The 20,279-nt window shown below is 24.9% G+C and overlaps 1 protein-coding gene across 1 annotated transcript in view; it reads left to right on the forward strand.

Annotated features, from left to right (window-relative positions):
- Positions 1-202: 202 nt before the first annotated feature.
- LOC111632699 (ras-related C3 botulinum toxin substrate 1-like) overlaps positions 203-20,279 on the forward strand; it is a 28,458-nt gene continuing 8,381 nt past the window's right edge. Inside the window, exons 1-3 of the mRNA XM_023377203.1 lie at positions 203-351; positions 18,048-18,187; positions 18,269-18,383. Of these exons, the coding sequence (XP_023232971.1) occupies positions 18,048-18,187; positions 18,269-18,383 (255 nt within the window). The 5' untranslated portion in view covers positions 203-351. The remainder of the gene's footprint in view (positions 352-18,047; positions 18,188-18,268; positions 18,384-20,279) is intronic.

Below are 20,279 nucleotides of genomic sequence, written 5' to 3' on the forward strand. Positions count from 1 at the left end.
CTTATAAATAATATCTATGATAATAAAATATATTTATAATGATAAAAATGTAATATTTATTATCATATTATTTTAATTTAAATAAGTAAAGTATTAATCGTATACATTAAATAATTAATTTGTTTCTTTAAACAGTTTTTATTTTATTTATTTATTTTTTTTTTCTCGAAGGTCTCCTATGGAAGTACACATTAATCAATTTTCGTCTCTGCAGAGGTCGCTTCCATCAGCGACATGTTGGTCGTGAGTCAGACGAAGAAATAATACTCTTATATATTTTACCAGTAAAAAACGAGAAAAAAAGAATATTTAAACAGAACAACTTGCAGAAACTCTCTTTTAATATCAAAGGTGAGTTATTAGAAAACCTCATGTTATAATTATTACATTAATTTGTATTAATTAATATTTATCTTCTCGTCATAAAATACACTTAAAACTTTTCATACATTCATATTCACAGTTGAATTAAATACATTATAAATTAATGAATGATTAAACAATATCCATTGACTTAATAATGTAATTAAATCCAATGTTTTCAGGAGGGGAAGGAAATTTTATGTTAATGATTGCATTTTAGTTTCTTCAATATAATGTTACTGAGTGCTGAGTTAAAATGAAATCTTATTTAATTTATAGAATTTAATCTTTAAATACACATTCAGAATATTAAGAAATTAATTAAATGTTATTAAAATTTCTACAAAAATTGTATTTAAATAAATTACAATACTTTGCGGTGATCTGTATTACAAATACAAAATCAGATTTAATGATAATTTTCATCATTATGTGATTATAAATATACATACTTTAGCATTGCATCTGAATGTTCTTATTTCTTTCAATAAGTAATAATGTATTTACTCGCATATAGGATGAGGTTTTTTTATTCATTTTTTGCTGCTTGAAAAACCTGCATTGTCCTATATGTGCAATCAAAGGATTCTTTGCGTTTTTGAAATAATTTTTGTGAACCATGTATTTGCATTTTTTACCGGATGCTCAATCTCTGGCATTTAAAAACAAAAGTATTTTATCCAAGTCGTTTGAATCATTCTTGTGTATTGTCGGGTAAAGATGAATAGCAATAGGAAAAGTGAAACTTTTGAATTGAAATTCCAAAATCACACGGGAGCCCGATATAAGTTTTAATCCATTCCAACGTGAAAACTGATGGTTATTCAGAATTCGGAGAAACTCGTAAGTGTAATCGACGTAGAGTGAATTTGACAGTTAAGAATTGGCGAGAAAGGTTCCTGATTGTCTAGTTTTAAATGAACAAATTATGTTGTTGATTTTACAAGATTTTCCTTAAAGTTTAAGATGCTGGTGATTTTTGCGGCACAATATGTGAATTTACATGCATTTGATATTTTATTTGTGATTAAATGAAATAAAATTAGAATTGTATTAATAAATCTAATTTTCTTCATTTTGATTTTTAGAGTCTCACCTCATCTTACATGCAAGTAAATACAGTAACTTATAAATTTAGTTTTTGTAATGCTGTGATTGTTCATTTTTAAATGAATAACAAACCATTAAGTTAGCATAAATTCAAATTTTTATTGCTGTTAATTAATTGAATAATAAATTAATTAACTATATGATACTTTCATTAATAATTCTGCTGTAATAGTTTCAGGAAATACTATTTATTAAATGTAATTTGTAAATAATCGAAGTTTTATTCATAAATTATTTTCTTGCTTTTTCTTTCAAATAATAATTAATATTGGGAAAATGTTTTGCTATATTATTACAAACTGTTGTAATAAAAATGAAAAAACATATGTTGATAAGATTTGAAATTTCTAAATTTATTATTTTTATTATTACTTTATTATCACTTCTTCTCCAAAAATATAGATTTACTTGTTTACTTATGGAACATGTCTACTAAAGAATTTAACAAGTTTGTTTCATAAAATCTATTTATAAAACTCTCTAAATAATGCATAAATTTAATTTTTGTAAATCTTTGTGATATTTTATAACTGCAAAAACTTTTTATTGATAAATTGAGATTTATAACATTACTGTATTTTAAATATTTAAAAAAAATAATTTATTAAATATGAAGTTTTGTTTCTAATTTAATTTTTCAATTATGCCAGACATGTTTCATTTTTTTAAATAGTATAAATCTGTTAAAATAAATTTTTTTCAAACATTTTGAATGAAAGAAAAGATATTAATAACATACAAATTTAATTTTAAATGTAACAGTTACATCAAAGTAAAATATTTTTATTTTACTTTGAATTCATTCATTTCCTGATTGTAAATCCTACCATCCCATACTTGAAAGTTTTTTTTTCATAATAATTTAAATATAGACATAAATTGCGAGAATATCTGATTATTTTTAATAATTTAGATATAATTAAGATAGGGATTATACAAATGATTTAAATGTCACTGTTTGGAGGTAATGTTGGCATCTGTTGATAATTTTAATGGCCAAATAAATTTTAATTATCTAGATTTATTTTTTGAATTTAATTAAAAGTATATCTTAGAGGAGAACTTATATTTTTGCAAAGCAAGCATGTTTACTTCCAATTAAGCTGTCTAAAAACTCAAATTTTTCTTTATTAATTCATATACAGTACTGTATAATTTTAATCCCTAGTTTTGTATAATGTAATCATCAGTTATTTTAATTAAAATATAAAAACAAATTTAAAAAAATTCATTATTTAAATATTCACTCAGTCTTGCAATTATGTAAATATTTAGTAATATAATAATTGTATATAATGTTTTAATTATTTAAATAATATAAATTGTGATAGATATTTATTATTTTATGAATACTTTGACAATTTTTTAATACATTTAATTTAAAAATTCTTCAAATTTTTAAAAATCTGAACTAGAATAAAATTATTGCAAATGATCTTTCACAATAAAATTTACATTGTGAAAAATCTTATGTAATCATTTACATATGTTAAAATTGCAATTTCATTTATATCAAATATTTTAATAAATGTTAAAGTAATTACTTTAAATTACTAATTGAAAAACTTATTTATGAAAAACAATTCCAATTGATTTTAATGATATGAATTAATGACTGTAAGGAAATCATGAAGTAATTTTTAATGAATAATAAATCAGTCACAAATTTAATATAAACAAATATATAAGATAATTACATTTATTTACTTTCCTATCTCACAGGAATATATGATCATATGGTTATATAAGTACTGAAATGTCTGTGGAAATATTTGATTTAGTAATGAACATTTTTTATCATATTTTTTTAAATGTAAAAGTCAATTTTACAATTTTTTTTATTTTATTGTAAAAGTACAAAAAAAATACATTATCAAAAAATAGAATCTTATGTTTTGAATCAAAGTTCACAAAAATACATTGTAAGAATTTATTATTTTTTTACATTGGAAAACCAAATACAACAGTAGAAATGTCAGTTTTAACCTTAAAATAAGTTTCAGATTAGATTTGCAGATATTGCACATTATTAAATTAGTATTAAATTAATAAAAGTTGTAGCAAATATAAGAAAAATATATGATATCAATTTTAAGAAAAAATGAAAAGATAAATATCATATTAAATTGAAAAATAACAATAAATATATGAAAAGGAAGTCCTTGCAATTTAATTTTTTCCTCTCATTAAATATATATCAATTTCAATTCAGTTTAATTCTGAATCATAGCATTAAAAAAAATACATGTGATATTTGTGACATAGAAAGCTAAACACTGTATTAGAAAATTTTAAGTAATGTCAAACTATTTGTCTGTAGTTTCTGTTGGTGTACTTCTATATATTTTTACTTACTGGTAATCTTTTTCCTTTAAGTTTATAAAATAAATCAAATTATGATTGTTTCATTTAAATAGTAAATTGAATCAAATATAATTGGAATATGAAATAAACAAACAGTACTTCTAGATTTTTGATAAATTGGACAGTTTGTTTTCCCTTCAGTCTTATTTTTGGAAAAAGTTATTGATATGATCAATGGAGTAACAATATTGAAAAATTAATAATTTCAAAAAACTGATTCATGATAGATATAAAGTTACATCTTTGAATATGTAATCAATTATGTATTTTATTATTACTGTGTTAAAATCCTCTAAAACAATATAACAACATTGTTTGAAGTAACAGATATTCAGATCATGCTGATGAATGTTATGTGAAAAATATTACCTTGCAATTTCCATAGAATGAAAACTGCAAGGAGTATGAAGAAATTATTATTTGTCACACCAGATTTTTGAGTTAAAAGTTTAAGATTACTGTCTTTTGGCATTAATAGTTTTGATGAGTAAAGCCTAACTTGTCAAAACTTTATTAATGTCAGAAGACTGTGATCTTAAACTTTTATCTGATGAATGTTGCTATCTGAAACAACATTAAAATGCATTTATATCAATAGTTATTAATATAATCTGAATTAGAACACAGTTAAAATTTATTGTAATGAATTGTCTTCATAAAACATCAAGAATTTATTAAATAGAAAATGTATGATAGTGAAAAGATAACATGGCAAATAAAATGCAAATTTCATGGCAAATAAAATATCATTACAGTACACTGTAATGATATTTTATTTGCCATGAAATTTGCATTTTATTTGCCATGTTATCTTTTCATATTCTGGCACTCATATTAATAATAAAGTGTTACATTTGAATTTTATATGAAAAAATCCAAACAGAAAGCATAATGATTTTTTATTGAAATTGGAAAAAATATGATAGAAATAATGAGTATTCTTGCAAATTTATGTTAGAAAATTGATGGTAATCCTCAACTTGTATTTTTGTTTTGCTTAAAGATACTGTATTTTACGTTCATTGAATGAATCTAACATTATTTAAATAAATAAAAATTTCATCTAGAATGTTTCCCTGCTAATGGAAATCAGTTTTTTACAGTTTTGAATATATCAAACAGTTGTCATTTGAAACTCTTCATACACAGTTGATTCAGTTTTATTGAGAGTACAGATTTGTACTGTTCTCATAATGGCCATTAGGCCAGTGTGAGCTTCAAAATGAATTATCGTTTTAGCCAATTTTAACAATTATCAATATGAAAAATAAGATTTTGTTTTTATTATTCTAGTTTTCAAAAGTTTATTATAAAGAAATTAAATGTTGTTAGAGATATTTGTAAATGTAAAAAAAAAATACATATTTTCAACATTTCATAGAAAAATTTGTTGAAAAGGGAGACTTGTAATAAGGACTTTATAAAAGCTCAACTGTATGTTTATTTACTGTGTTGGATCTAATGTGACCTGATTTTTGAGATTTCAAAATTCCAAAAAAGTTAGCTTGAAAATATAAGGCACACCCTATATCAAAATGCAACTGCAAAAAGTTAATGTACTTAAATAGTAATGAATGCATTTTTTGTCAAGCATTTTTATGTTTGCAGTGCTTCATGATCATATTTTTCAAATGTGTTCAAATGTATTCAGTTATGACTGTATTATCAGGTACAGAGGATCTGTCAACCAATACAAAATCATACTAAAAATTACCATATGATCAACATTTTAACAGTAAGATTTTACAATGGTATGCACAAGCATGAAATTTACCAAATACATTGTATTACACTGAAATATCAGTATACATGTTCTTGCAGCATAATGAATAACTTTCTACTTCAACACACAACTTTATAGGAGATTCATAGATATCATTCACTTGACTTGCTGTAGTTCAAGAAATCACCAAACCATTCCAAAACTAATGTAAAATTAAAACCACAGTAGTATGTGAAGAATGTGTACAATGTCTACACTGATATCATAATACATGCAAATTTCTGAGCAGAGTAAAGAACAAACATGGCAATGCTGCATTAAGTTACTTTTTGCCTGATTCTAATATGTGCACCAATTTTTGAGACCAGAAAATTTCAAAAATGCACACACTAGTAGTGATATAAAATTTGGTATGTTTTTCTACTTTACATTAAAAAGATAAGTACTGTATATACTTCATATATATATATATCTTAACTACTTTTTTAGACTATTACACAATATATACATAATTATAGTTTTTTGTAATATGTGATATCTAAAAGTTTGCTTGCAGTCAATGTCAATTTATTCTGTAGATTAAATAACAACTGTCTTTTGGTATTAAACTTAAAAAATTTATTAAATACATAAGTATAACATTAATTATGCTTTTTTTTTTTTTCTATTTTATAGCATTTTCTGAAATACTTCTGAAAGCTCTGAATGTGTTTTAGGAATCCGAATTTAAATTTATAATTATAACTTTTAAATGAAGTCTGATTTTCTTAAATACACAAAAAATGTATCTGCCATTTTTGACTTTAGCTTTATTGTTATTACTTTTTTTTATGTTCACACACTGTGGTATTTACTTGCATTATCTTATTTTATATGATTTTGAAACAAAGAGAACTTTCAGTACAAGTGGTGGTAATTAGTATTACTAATTCAAATAAATACAGTATTTGAAAATTGTAAGAAGTGATATTTTTCTCAATTTATCTGAAATAAGATATTTATCGTTTGATGCTTAGATCCTTACATAATAATCTGTATAGTAATTGTAAATTTGAATTTGTTTAACCAAAATTTCTTTTAAGATATAAGACATGTAAATTTTTATTATAAATTTTATTTCATTTCATATTTAGATGGATTGTAAGAAAATTTATTTGCATAAAATAAGCCAAAAATTTTTCTACTTGTGTGTTTACAAAATGCATTTTCTCAAATTCTTACATACTTTAAATGGATATATACAGGGTGTTAACAATAAGACTGACCAAACTTCAGGATGTAATAGAAAATCAAAATTATGTGTAATTAGAAAAAGTTAGTATTACAAAATGCTTAGTTTTGGGCTTCCTTTAGAAAAAAATCATACTAAAAATTTCAGCTAAATATCTCATATTATTTCTGAGATATTAAAAAAAGAACATTTTCGTAGTCCTTTAGCCCTTCTTTATATCACAGTAAGCAATTTGGAATATTAATTTTTCCTAATTACACTTACTTTACTTTTTGATGATCAATCACCTCCTTGAAGTTTGGCTAGTCGTATCATTAACATACTGTATATGTACTGTAGAGTGTATGCCATAATTCACAATTCACATATTGATTTAACTATAATTTTTAATGAAATGAGATACTGTTTTTTTTTTTTTTTTTTGTTTGTTTTGTTTTTATAATATAAGTTACTTCCTGTTCTCCATTGCCAAATGTGATACAAGCCAGCAAACAATGTGAAACATTTTCACAGGCCTTTTGGCAAAGATAAACACTAATCACATTGAATTCCTTAATGATCACATCATGAAATTCATCCACATTGAGTGTCCTATTGCTGTACATCATGTGTGTTAAATATTCCATCAGACAAAAAATTTGTTGGAGTCAGATCTGGCAACCAAGGGAATAACCAATATATCCATGACAGTCAATGCAATGTTGCAGAAATGTGTTGTTTAGCCAATTTCTAACTACCCAGGACTAATGAGGCAGAGCTCGATATTGCTGCTACTGAATTTTATTGATATCATAACAATATACCGAATCAATATAATGAGGTTTTACTTTAATGTACAGTACATTTCAACAAAAAATAGATTAAAAAATGTTTTTTAAAACTCANGTCTCTAATTAATAAAAAGCGATGAAACACCATTTTAAAGTGCATTTTTATTCAACTAGTATATTTATGAATAATATGTAGCTCAAAAAGTAGCCAAAGTGCCAAATGATATTTTTTACGTCAAACAAAAAAAATGTAGCCACATTTGATGTAATGTAGCCAAATCTTGCAATGTTGGAAGAAATATTAAATAAAGTTGGAGTTGTGACTCAGGGGATTATAGACCCAAATGCGGGGAAAGGACAAAAGGTAAAGAAGTGAGAAAGGTTGGAAAATTAAGGGTCAATGTTTGCATAACAGAAGATCTATTTAACGTTTCTCATTACTACATCTTTTGTCCTTTCTCATCTTTCCTTCCTTTCCCCAAATTTGGATCTATAATCCTTTGAGTCACAACTCCAGCTTTATTTAGTAATCCTTCCACATTCACACATCTCCAAGTATTTGAAAATATTTTCTTTCCACTCAAAAATAAAATATGAATAAAGATTTACGGCTTTGTGAGACTTTTTTTTGAGTTTATGCTGTTGAAATAAATAAATAATAATAAAATTAAAACATTTGTTGGTTTTGCTTACACGTTCATTGGAACTTGCCTTGGGCCTCATGCGGCCCACGGGCTGCAGGTTGGACACCTCTGCTCTACATCATATTATAGTAAAATATGACTTTTGAAATACAGTTAACTTTTTTTGAAAATTATATTGTATGAGTGAAAACTGGAAACTTTCAATATTCATTATAATAAAAATATGAATACTGGAAGTAAAGAAATAAATGAATTAAAAATTCTTTAAAGGCTAATGAAATATTTTCTGTGCAAGGATTTTCAATGCTGCATAATCATCTTCATTCATTAAACAAAAGGCAAAAATATTATTGATGAAAGAAAATGGGTGAATAGAAATGATAATTAAAGTAGCATTAAAAAATAAATAAATAAAAATTCCTTATGTTTAATTCTTATTAAATGAATATTCAAATATGATTATTGTATTTGAATATTTGAGTTTAATATATTTCTATAATTTGTAATATCATTAATTTATGTAACATTAATATTGGCAGATTTCCATTAGTATGACTCATAAAATAACTAACTCCCACATTTCACATAACTTTTTTTCTAAATCATTGCCTAATACATGAAATAATTTAGATATTATTTTTGATCTGTTTGATGATATTTTATAATTGAGATTAAGACATTAATTTATTTTGTAACTAAACTTTGGATACTTTGGACATACTTTTTAATATACTATACTTTGTAATTGTATGATATATTTCATTAACTTTTTTCCACAAGTATTTAATATTAAAATATTTTATAGTTATGAGAATAATAACTTAATAAAAAGTGTATGTGTTATTAATGATTTGATAGTAAACTGTATGTAAATTATAAGTGAATGTAATGTTTTAATTGTTGAAAGAGGAATAAAGTTGTTTATTTTTTAAAATAAAATTTATTTAGAAGTTCTTTAAATTTTATTAGTTGGAAAATTAAAAAAGAAAGAAAATAAACAAGGTTAAATTATTTGTTAATTGATAAAATATTTGATAATTTGTATTAAATGCCATTAATTTTTTGACACACAGAAAGTCAATACTGTAAAACCTGTGTAAACCAGAATTGCACAGTATCAAATTCTATTTTTAATCTTTATACCAGATGAATGTCACACAGTTTCATTTATTATTTTTATAGTAAAATAACTTTTACATATGTAAAAAAAAAATAATTTAATACTAGGCTTAATCCTAAAGTGATTCCAACTAATGATAGGAATATTTGAATGCAAGAATTGATTACTATTTGATTATAAAAAGTTTAGACATTCAAATACTTCTTGGATGTGCTCACATAACAGAAAAAAGCCAAATTTAAGTACTGAGAATTAGTGTCTCATGCTACCATCAAAAATTCTAATCACATTACAGTAATACATAAACTAAGTTATTCTGTAATCTAAAATTTCATTAATTTACTTGTTCTTAGAAATTCATTCAGTTTTCAAAAGTATTCAATTCTGCACCTGGTTATTTCAGTAAAGACTTATATTAACAAAAACTTTGTGTATCTGTTTGTCCTCTTGTCACGTGACCTTCATTTCTCTGACAAGGTTCAAAATCATCTTTGGAATAATTTGTCATACTGTGTTATTTGTAATACCTAAAGACAATTTTACTTATTTGCCAACAAGTAGATTCTTAATTTTCTGCTTTATCCAGATTAAGTTTTTGTATCCAAACCATTTCCATTTCCACATTGGGCAAGTTTCTGGCTTAAAATTGTACATATAAAACTGTTTCATTTTGAAGAATTTATTTTTATTCAGGTTCTGCTTTTAATGTAATAATTTTTCATAAATGTTGATAGATAAAATTTTTATATTACAAAATTAATTGATTGTTCTAAAATTCTTATACTGCTCTTCAAAACATCATCATATTCTCTACTTGAAAAAGTTATGATTAAAATGTTATATTAGCTTTTCTTTTAACTGACCTCTAAAAAAGGTTGTATAACATTTTGATTATAACTTTCTTAATTTGATTATTCTAAAATTGAATTTTCTTACTGATTTATCAATGTATTAGATATTTTAGAAATAAATTAATTTAAATTATACAATTAATTAATTATTTAACTTGAATGTGTAAGATAAATTTTTAATATTTGATAATTGATATCTTGTGATAATTTATTTCACTGGTATATATAGTAACTTAAAAATATTTGTTTATATCTGAATTATTGAAATATGATAACAATATCAGCTGTAACAAAATGAGTATTATAACTACATCAAATTTTAAAATCTTATTTGAACTACAGAATATAAACAAATACCACTTGGAACTAATACATCATAATGCATCAGCACTGCTAGTATTATAATTGTTGCAAAAGAGGTTAATGTTATGTTTCAGTTTTTGTTCATTAGTTTAAAATTAATATTTTTATATAAAATTACTGTTTCTCTAAGTTTTTAATTTGAATTACTTCTTTCTCTTTAATCACTAGGTTAAAATTATCAGTGTGATTGTTATTAGATTCAATAGCATCATATCATTGTATAGATATGATATTGTCAAATAAGGTTTCTCAGTTTCTGAATTTGTTTTTTTTTGCTTTTTTTAATCCCAAAAGAATTTTTCAGACATTTTATGTATACTTATTTAGTATTTAAAGATTACATTTTCAAATTTAATCTTTTTATTTTAATATTTGTGCTTGCTTATTTCTTAGGAAGTTATTTAATAAATTTTAAAAATTTGTTTTTCACATATTATTTATTTACATTCTAGAAATTGTTTTTGATGCTTCTTTTCTGATTTTCATCAGTTGGATATTGTATTATTAATCTATTTCAATTTCATCAATCACTCTACATCAGGGGTGTCCAACCTTTTTGTTTCTCTGGGACACATTGGAAGAAGTCAAGGAGTTTTGGGCCACAAGTATATATAATATATACTTGTGGTCCAATATACAAGTATATTTAAGGATTAACATGTCTAGATTATAATAATAAGTATTAAAACTTTATCACGAAACAGGATATTTTGAAAAATTACTTCTACAGACACTTTCAATTTTTACTTAGAAATAGATAAATTCATTTATTTGATAAAACGCAAATATTTGGTTTATTTGAGTCTCTGATTAATAAAAAGCCAAGAAACACCATTTTAAAGTGCATTTTTATTCAACTAATATATTTATAAATAATATGTAGCCCAAAAAGTAGCCAAAGCGCCAAATGATATTTTTTACGTCAAACAAAAAAAAGTAGCCACATTTGGCGCAATGTAGCCAAATCTTGCAACGTTGGAAGAAATACTAAATAAAGCTGGAGTTGTGAATCAAAGGATTATAGACCCAAGTGCGGGGAAAAAGAGGCAAAGGACAAAAGATAAAGAAGTGAAAAAGGTTGAAAAATTACGGGTCCATATTTGCTTAACAGAAGATCTATTTAACGTTTCTCACTACTACATCTTTTGTCCTTTCTCATCTTTCCCTCCTTTTCCCAAATTTGGGTCTATAATCCTTTGAGTCACAACTCCAGCTTTATTTAGTAATCCTTCCACATTCACACATCTCCAAGTATTTGAAAATATTTTCTTTCCACTCAAAAATAAAATATGAATAAAGATTTACGGCTTTGTGAGACTTTTTTTTGAGTTTATGCTGTTGAAATAAATAAATAATAATAAAATTAAAACATTTGTTGGTTTTGCTTACACGTTCATTGGAACTTGCCTTGGGCCTCATGCGGCCCACGGGCTGCAGGTTGGACACCTCTGCTCTACATCATATTATAGTAAAATATGACTTTTGAAATACAGTTAACTTTTTTTGAAAATTATATTGTATGAGTGAAAACTGGAAACTTTCAATATTCATTATAATAAAAATATGAATACTGGAAGTAAAGAAATAAATGAATTAAAAATTCTTTAAAGGCTAATGAAATATTTTCTGTGCAAGGATTTTCAATGCTGCATAATCATCTTCATTCATTAAACAAAAGGCAAAAATATTATTGATGAAAGAAAATGGGTGAATAGAAATGATAATTAAAGTAGCATTAAAAAATAAATAAATAAAAATTCCTAATGATATATGCATCAGAATAAAATACTTCTTTTTTGGAAAATAACAAACTGTTTCACTAAATGAATTGCAAAAGACAACCTTTAACCAGTTAAAATCTTTAAATCGAACAAACATTTTTCATTCATGCAAACAGCCATCTTCAGATTTCATAAATTGAATTAATATGAAAATACGAAATATTTAGAATATGTGTACTGGCAGCTGCAAAATGTATAAATTAAATAAATAATAAATTTTCTTCATTTATTTTTACAAAAATCTCTAATCACCAAATATTGAAATATTATGCCACTGGCATTTCTGATGACTTTTCTTAACAGTGATTTAAATCACTGAGTATTGAACCACCAGTAACACTAATGATGCAATATTTCAGTATTTTGTGATCAGCAATTTTTGTAACTGTAGTTAAAAATTGACCTAAAAATATTACCTGTAGTTAGTATAAATAGCATTAATTTTATAAGGTTTGGAATTACTAGAGGTTCCTTAAGTTTTCTTCAGGCCCTGGGAAAACTCCCAGCTTTCTTTCAATGGCTTTGAACTTACATGGTTGACAGAATATAGATCATATGTGATAGCTAATTAGAATCAAAGTTTTATCTATGTTGTTGTGAAATAATAATTAAAAAGCAATGGTCATTGATCACTGCAATATCAGAAAATCACTGGATGCTCGTAACTAGAAACCTCAATTTTTGTATGAGTGGAAACAAACTATTCTAGAAATGTGCAATTATTTTATTGTGACATTGTCACAATGTACTTAAGTTTAGTAGTGTCTTGCCTCTGTACATCATACTTTTCCTGTTAACAGTGAAGTTGTGCTGGTCATCTAACTTGTTTGGGAGAAAATTTTTTAATTGAAATAATATGACTCCCCATCCAAACTGGAAGTTTGTGTACAGTTAATAAGGTTGTCCTTAAGCTTTCCATATCCGCTCTTAACTTACATTTAGTTAATATCATTCTTGAGATTAAGGAAGGACAGACAGCAGACGACAAATGGGAATTTATGGTTTACAATTTTTTCAAATTGCAGCCCAATTAAAGTGTAAAGACTGAAATCAATATTCAGTTTTTACACTTAAATTTATAATCTTGAAACTTACAATTAAAAATATTTTTATGTGCTGAAGTATCTTATTTTAAACCTTTAAACGTTCAGTAAGTTTAAATAACCACCACTTTTCTTTTAAAAAAACTTTTCATAATTTTGATCTAATGCTTTCAAAATTTAATAATCTTAGTCCATTTAAAGGTTTGTTGGTTTAAAAAAAAATAACAAGATAAATTAAATTATAACTATTTACTAATAATTTTTAAAATAAAATTTGCTTGTTTACAATTTTTCATCACACTGTACAACTAATTCCTTAAATATACCTGTAAAATATTATATGTATAGGTGAATACCTATGTAAACCATGGCAGCCAATTAAAATTTTCTGGAAGTACAAACTAATGGATTTTTCAAATCCTGTATTTTAAAACTTTTAACTTTTGCTTTCAGTTTTGTGTTGGTTCATTCAAAAGAGCTTTCATTAGTTTTCCAAGGATAGCTATTCTTGAACTTCTGTAAATTTAATTAAAATTAAATAACTGTTTTATTTGTACTTCTTTTTATCAAGTGGTTTTTCTTTCATTGTGTTGTTAACTGAAAATATTTTTGTAGATTAAAGTTTTATTGGGTTTTTTAATGTAAATTTTTTTTATTTACTTTTTCTTCACCTGATGGCAATTTATTTGTCACATTCATTAACAATTCTCTTTTAAGAGAAATTTCAAGATTAGATAAATTATATCTGATGATATATAAAATTTTTATTTAATTTCATTTTACTATCTTATATTAAATTTTTTAAATTAGCATTTTATTTTCTTTTAAATTGTTGAAATGCAGTGTACTTTTTTAATAGAAATGATCATGTTCAGTAAAACTAAGTGATTGTCTTATAGATAAATATTCTATGATAAATAGCTAAATATACTAAAAGCAACATTTTTTTTTTGTTTTTTGAAAGCAAGTTGGATATTTTCATGTAAAATTAAACTTTTAAACTGTTTTTGGTGATTTTGATTAACAGGAACCTGAGTACTTCTGAGTGAATAAATAAATAAGAGTGCAGTGTATGAAATTTTTGGTACATAATCTTGCCATATCATGTTAAAATTTACATTTTGATTAAGGCTTGCTGTATAGTAGTATTAATAGCTTCTAAAGTTACTAGACTGACAAAACTTGTAGTTTGTGATCTGAATATCAAAGCCACTGATATCATGTGAATGGTAAAAATTTATTTAAACTGAATTACTGATAAATGATCTTGATCATCAGTACAACTACCAGCCATGAATACTCATATAACAACTTAGAGCTAATTGATAATTCTGTTTAGTTCTTTGTTCATTTCGTTCAATTAAATCTTTGAAAACATAATTTAAAAGTTTATATTTTTCTGGTAACTAAAATCTAATATAAGTTTTTAATTAATTTTATTATTTTAACTTCAGCAGAACTATCTAGAAAATAAAAATTTATTGAAAAACTTTAATGTCTGTGTCCTTTGAATACAAATGTTTTTGTATTTAATATACTTCCACAATTACTCTGTTGTAATATATTTGTTTTGTCTAAGTATTAAAACCATTTATATATTAGTTTTTTTGGCTTGCAACATTTAATTTTATTTGTTATGGTTTTTTAGAATACTTTGTCTTCTGTTACACACTTTGTTTTTTTTTTTTTTTTTTGTTAAAACTCTCTTCTCAATCATTTTATGTTAATTTTATGTTTAGAATCTGGAGAAATGATAGAATTTGGTCTCAACACTGAAATATAATGCAATTATAAAGTCCTCCTGCAGTGAGTGGGGGGAAATAGGAGTTTCCAGGAATGAAGTAATGGTCTGCATGTGACATCGTGTGTCAAAAGAGTTAAAGTAAGTTATGACATCATCACTTGGCCAAGCCACATAGGCATGCCCACTGTGGAGGGACTTCATGATTGTACTGTAGTTATGCATAAGAAATAATAAATTGGCCTGTTCCTAATGTTTTATTTCATTATGCATAGAAATAAAATGGATATAAGTAGGAAAATAGATTGATATCAATCTATTCATAAATTTTATTGATTGGTTTCTGTTTTAAGTTAATGAGCTAATAAAAGTTCTTTTAAGATGATTTCAACATTGTTGTAATCCAAACATGATATGCTTTATAATAATTTTGATTATATTGATTAAAAATTATTATTATAATATATATAGATAATATATATATANCAGTCATATTTGTAGAAGAAATATGTTGGAATAATAACAAATAGAAAATTATATGAAAATTATTAATTGTATGATATTTATTTTTTATTTAGAATACACATTTTATATAAATTTACAATAATGGATTATAAAGATTTTAAAAAATAGATTAAGAATAAATATTATTTGAAAATATCATTAAAGGGAAAAAATTATGTAAAAAGCATTTATATTTGTCTATTTAGAATCATTGTGCTTTAATATAAGTTCAGCACAATCACAATGTATTGATGATAGAATAATCATATAAATATAATTATTTTTTTAAAATTCTCAAGCTATAATTTCAAAAATTTTTATATTAACCAATTGATAATTTTTATTGATAAATTATATTTAGTTTAAACTATCGCAAATGATAACTTTATATATTAGACAGAATTTTTAAGTTTAGCTAATATAATTAAACATTCTAAAAAAACTATTGCTGTTATACTATTTTTAATTTTTAACACAGCATATTTAAATTAAATATTTGTCATATTTTATTGTTTTATAATTTTTTAAAAATCTTTTTATAGTGTATTGTTACTTTTGTTTCTATGATATAATAGTTAAATTTTGCAAAAAAAAAAAAAATATGTATTATACAGTAGAGCCTCGAAAACTCGGCCTAATGTGGACCGAAGTGTGGCTGAGTTTGTGAAAATGCCAGGTTATCGGGAATGGGGTTAAAAAAATAAGTATGAGCGTTTCCTCATAAAATACTGTACTGTACTTGTATGTATTGTTTACTTGAGAATACAACAGAGAATAAACTGCCCAAATACCCTTAAGCAAAGGAAAAGTACAGTACGTCCTTTATGAAGGAATAGAGCCTTTACTATATGAAAATGAAAATTAATTAATACACTCTGTACAGTAATATACCTGATAAGACAGACATCAGAAAAATACTTTATGAGGCATAAAGCTGTCTTTATCATGAAAATTAATTAACTAAGGATTTTTTTGCCCTGCCAGGGTGTGTCCGAGTTATCCGGAGAGCTGGGTTATCGAGTGCCGAGTTTTCGAGGCTCTACTGTATTAGACAAAATTTCTAAAAGAAATTTTAAATTAAAATTAAATTATTAAAATTAACACAAGATGGTGACTAACTGCCCACTACTAAGCAGAATTACTTAATGTCTAATTAATAAATAGCTAAAAATTTGCTTCTTGGTCTTCTTTTGAAATTTTGTGGTTATCAAGCTTCTATACTAGCTTCTAGTCTGAGAACTTATTGCACCTTCTGGGGAATGTTTTCACTTGGACACAAAGAGGACTTTTTTTTTTTGCTATTCTACTTTATTAAATAAGAATTTTGGACAGTTATGTCTTTCATCAGTTTTTAAAGTAGATGCCTTCCACTTTCAAGTTCTTCTACAAATTCACTGAAGACTAATAATTCAACAGATTATCTGGTTGTGATTAGGATAAATTTAATTGCTATAATCCATAATTTTAACAGGTAGCATTTTAAAATTTTGTTAAAATCTGATAATTACAATGCCACTGGCAATTTTATTGAGCAGTGAGTAACATTGAATATTAAGCATGGGATATTATTTTGTCATTAAATTGGGTCTATGGCAAAATAAGAGTGGTGGAAAGTTAGAACATTGAAATGTATAGTTCTTGAGAAATAGTAGTCTTTTGATCTAATGATCTGAGAAAATTTTTGCTGGATTCAGTGGCAGGTTAACTCCCTACTTATTAGTTAAACCATCCCAGAATTCTAAAGCAATCAATTTAGATATTTATAATTTAAATTTATATATATGTATAATTACATTTATAGAGGTTACATTTCACTATTATATATATATATATATATTAGTGAAATGTAACTTCTATAAATTTATTATCTCAAACAATGGCATAATACTGAAGGCCTCTTAATAACCTTCAGTCAGCATATATTATGTATGTTGGCTTTTTATATATTGCAAAGTGTGATTTTGAATCTTCAACACCTGGATGTTGGCTGTTATAGAATTCAATTCTATAACAGCTAATGAGTCAATTTTCTTTTTTCTATACACAAATTAATTAATCACAGTAAATTAGTAAAGTTAGCTTAAATTATCTAAATATTACAGTTAAGAAATGGTAATGCTGCCTCTCCAATAATAATTTAATTAATTAAAATAGCAATATACTTTAAAGTAAGACAGCTTGACTCATTTAATTTATAATTTGATGACTTAATGTTTACTTTAACTTTGGGTGTAATTTAATAGATTTGCTTTGTCAAATATATAAAGTAAAATTAGATTTTTGGTTATGTATTTATTTATATAAATGAAAAATGATTGAAAAAAATTTTGAATAGAAGTTGTTTTCAAATATTGGTTGATAACATTTGAACTAAAATTTTATCTTTTTATTTATTTTTAAGACTGAAATATTTTTTATTTATTTAAAATATTAATATAGATGCAGCGAGCTCCTGTTGGCAGTGTTTCTTCAGGTCGTCCCATTAAATGTGTTGTTGTTGGAGATGGTACAGTAGGAAAAACATGTATGCTTATATCTTACACAACTGATAGTTTTCCTGGAGAATATGTTCCAACAGTGTAAGTTATTTTTCATAATTAAAATAATTATATATAATATTTCATGAAGTTTATAAAAAAAATGAAATTATTCAATTTCAGTTTTGATAACTATTCAGCAGCTATGATGTGTGATGGTATTCCTGTAAGTCTTGGATTGTGGGATACAGCTGGTCAAGAAGATTATGATAGATTACGTCCTCTTTCTTATCCACAGGTTATTTTTAATGCTTATACATTAAATTATAAATTTTAATTAAATTAAATAAAATTTTTATCTTAACATTTGCAGTCAAAATAGCACTAATTTACAAAAACTTGTCACAACAGTTAGTGTTTTACTTAAAACTTAAAGCATTTCAATAACAAATTTTTTTTAACATTTAGTTTTATGATTGTTTTCTTAATTTATGAATAATTGAAGTTGCAAAATGTTGAAATTAAATGACAGTCTATTACTATACTGAACTTCATTAACAAAAATAATTAGTGACCAAGAAATTGTTGATGTGATTTATAATGCAAATTACTTTTAACATCATTTTATGCATTAAAAAATTATAATAATAATTAGAAAATATTTGTTTTTTTGATTACACCAGAACTTATTTATAAATTTACATTTACATTAACCAAAAGCTGCATTGCCATTTGCACCTGTTTCAGATATACAGTAGAGCATCGATTATCCGACACAATTGGGGACTCAGGTTGGTCGGATAACTGAAAAAATCGGATAACCGAAAAGAAGGAAAAAAATACATTATTAGTATAGTATATTAGTATATCCCATGTAATTAGTTTATTAGTATATCGCTATTAACCAACTTTACGTTGAATTTTCATCGATGTTTAGCCTAACAGATTTTTTTAAAAATAATAATTGTCACTATTGTATTGTTAAAAATTATTTTCAAATTATTTTATTGCTCACGAAACAAACAACCACTCATAATTAGAAAATTAAGTCTTGTTTAAATATAAGCCTCCCTTCAATGGTCGAGCCATTGATGCCAGCTAAAACACGCAAAAATTTAACAAAAATAATAATAAAGTAGCCAAGACATAGTGAAATATTGTAATGCCATATCTCTAGCGGACATTTGAAATTTGCTGACTAGAATGGTCGGTTAACCGATGTGACAGTTAATCGGGAGTCAGATAATCAATGCTCTACTGTACTCAGATTGACTACTTACACAAGTTGCTTCAATTTTTTTTTTTCAATTGTTTAATTGTCAATAATGCTTGATATTACTTGATACATTATTTGATATTCTATATTTTATCGTCATTTCCATTTTAACTTGCAATCATTTGCTTTATCCAAAAGTTTTTTTGTATAGATAAACTTTGCTGAATGAATTCTAAACGATTCATTTTGGAGAGAGAGAATAAGTCTATTCTGCAGTGGATGTTTAAATTAGGTACAATTTATAATAGGTGCCAGATAAATTTTAAAGAAAATGGAAAACACTTAAAAAGTGAAATCTTCTGAACCAAAGATAAAATAAAAATAAAAAGTTGCAAAATGTATAATGTGACATTCTTGATAATTTCAGATTAACATTATTAATTAATTAGAGTATTAAAATTCTTGGAGAAGTCAGATCACAGAATAATTTGGTCTCTGTATTACTGTAATGTGATTAGAATGTCCAACAGAAGAATGAGACATTAGTTTTTGGTTTTTGAATTGACTTGTTTGCTGTCATATGAGCTTTTAAAGATATTGCATGTAAGAATTTTCAGTATTCAAATACCTAAGTTCTAGGAGCAATGAAACTTTTTATAAATGAATAATTCTCAGCTTTTGCAATTGAATTCTTCCATTTTTGGTTAGAATCAGTTTGGATAAAACCATGTAATAAAATGTTTCATACATTCATTTTTGTAGTAAAATTATTTTATTATATATGTAACTGTGTGATATTTGTCTAGTATACTTTAAAGAAAAAAAAAAAACTAAAACCTGTTCAAAATGGAAATTTGGCATCATGTGATACCAGTTTATGCAGATTTTACTATATACATTTATATATTTTCTTTCTCTCCTGTGTGTGCTAAGAGGTATTTTTTAATCACACCATTTGTGGCTCATCTAGGGGAGGCA

The sequence above is a fragment of the Centruroides sculpturatus genome, unplaced genomic scaffold (assembly GCF_000671375.1).
Source record: "Centruroides sculpturatus isolate CEXI.00-Female unplaced genomic scaffold, Cexi_2.0 scaffold119, whole genome shotgun sequence".
Lineage (NCBI taxonomy): Eukaryota > Metazoa > Arthropoda > Arachnida > Scorpiones > Buthidae > Centruroides > Centruroides sculpturatus.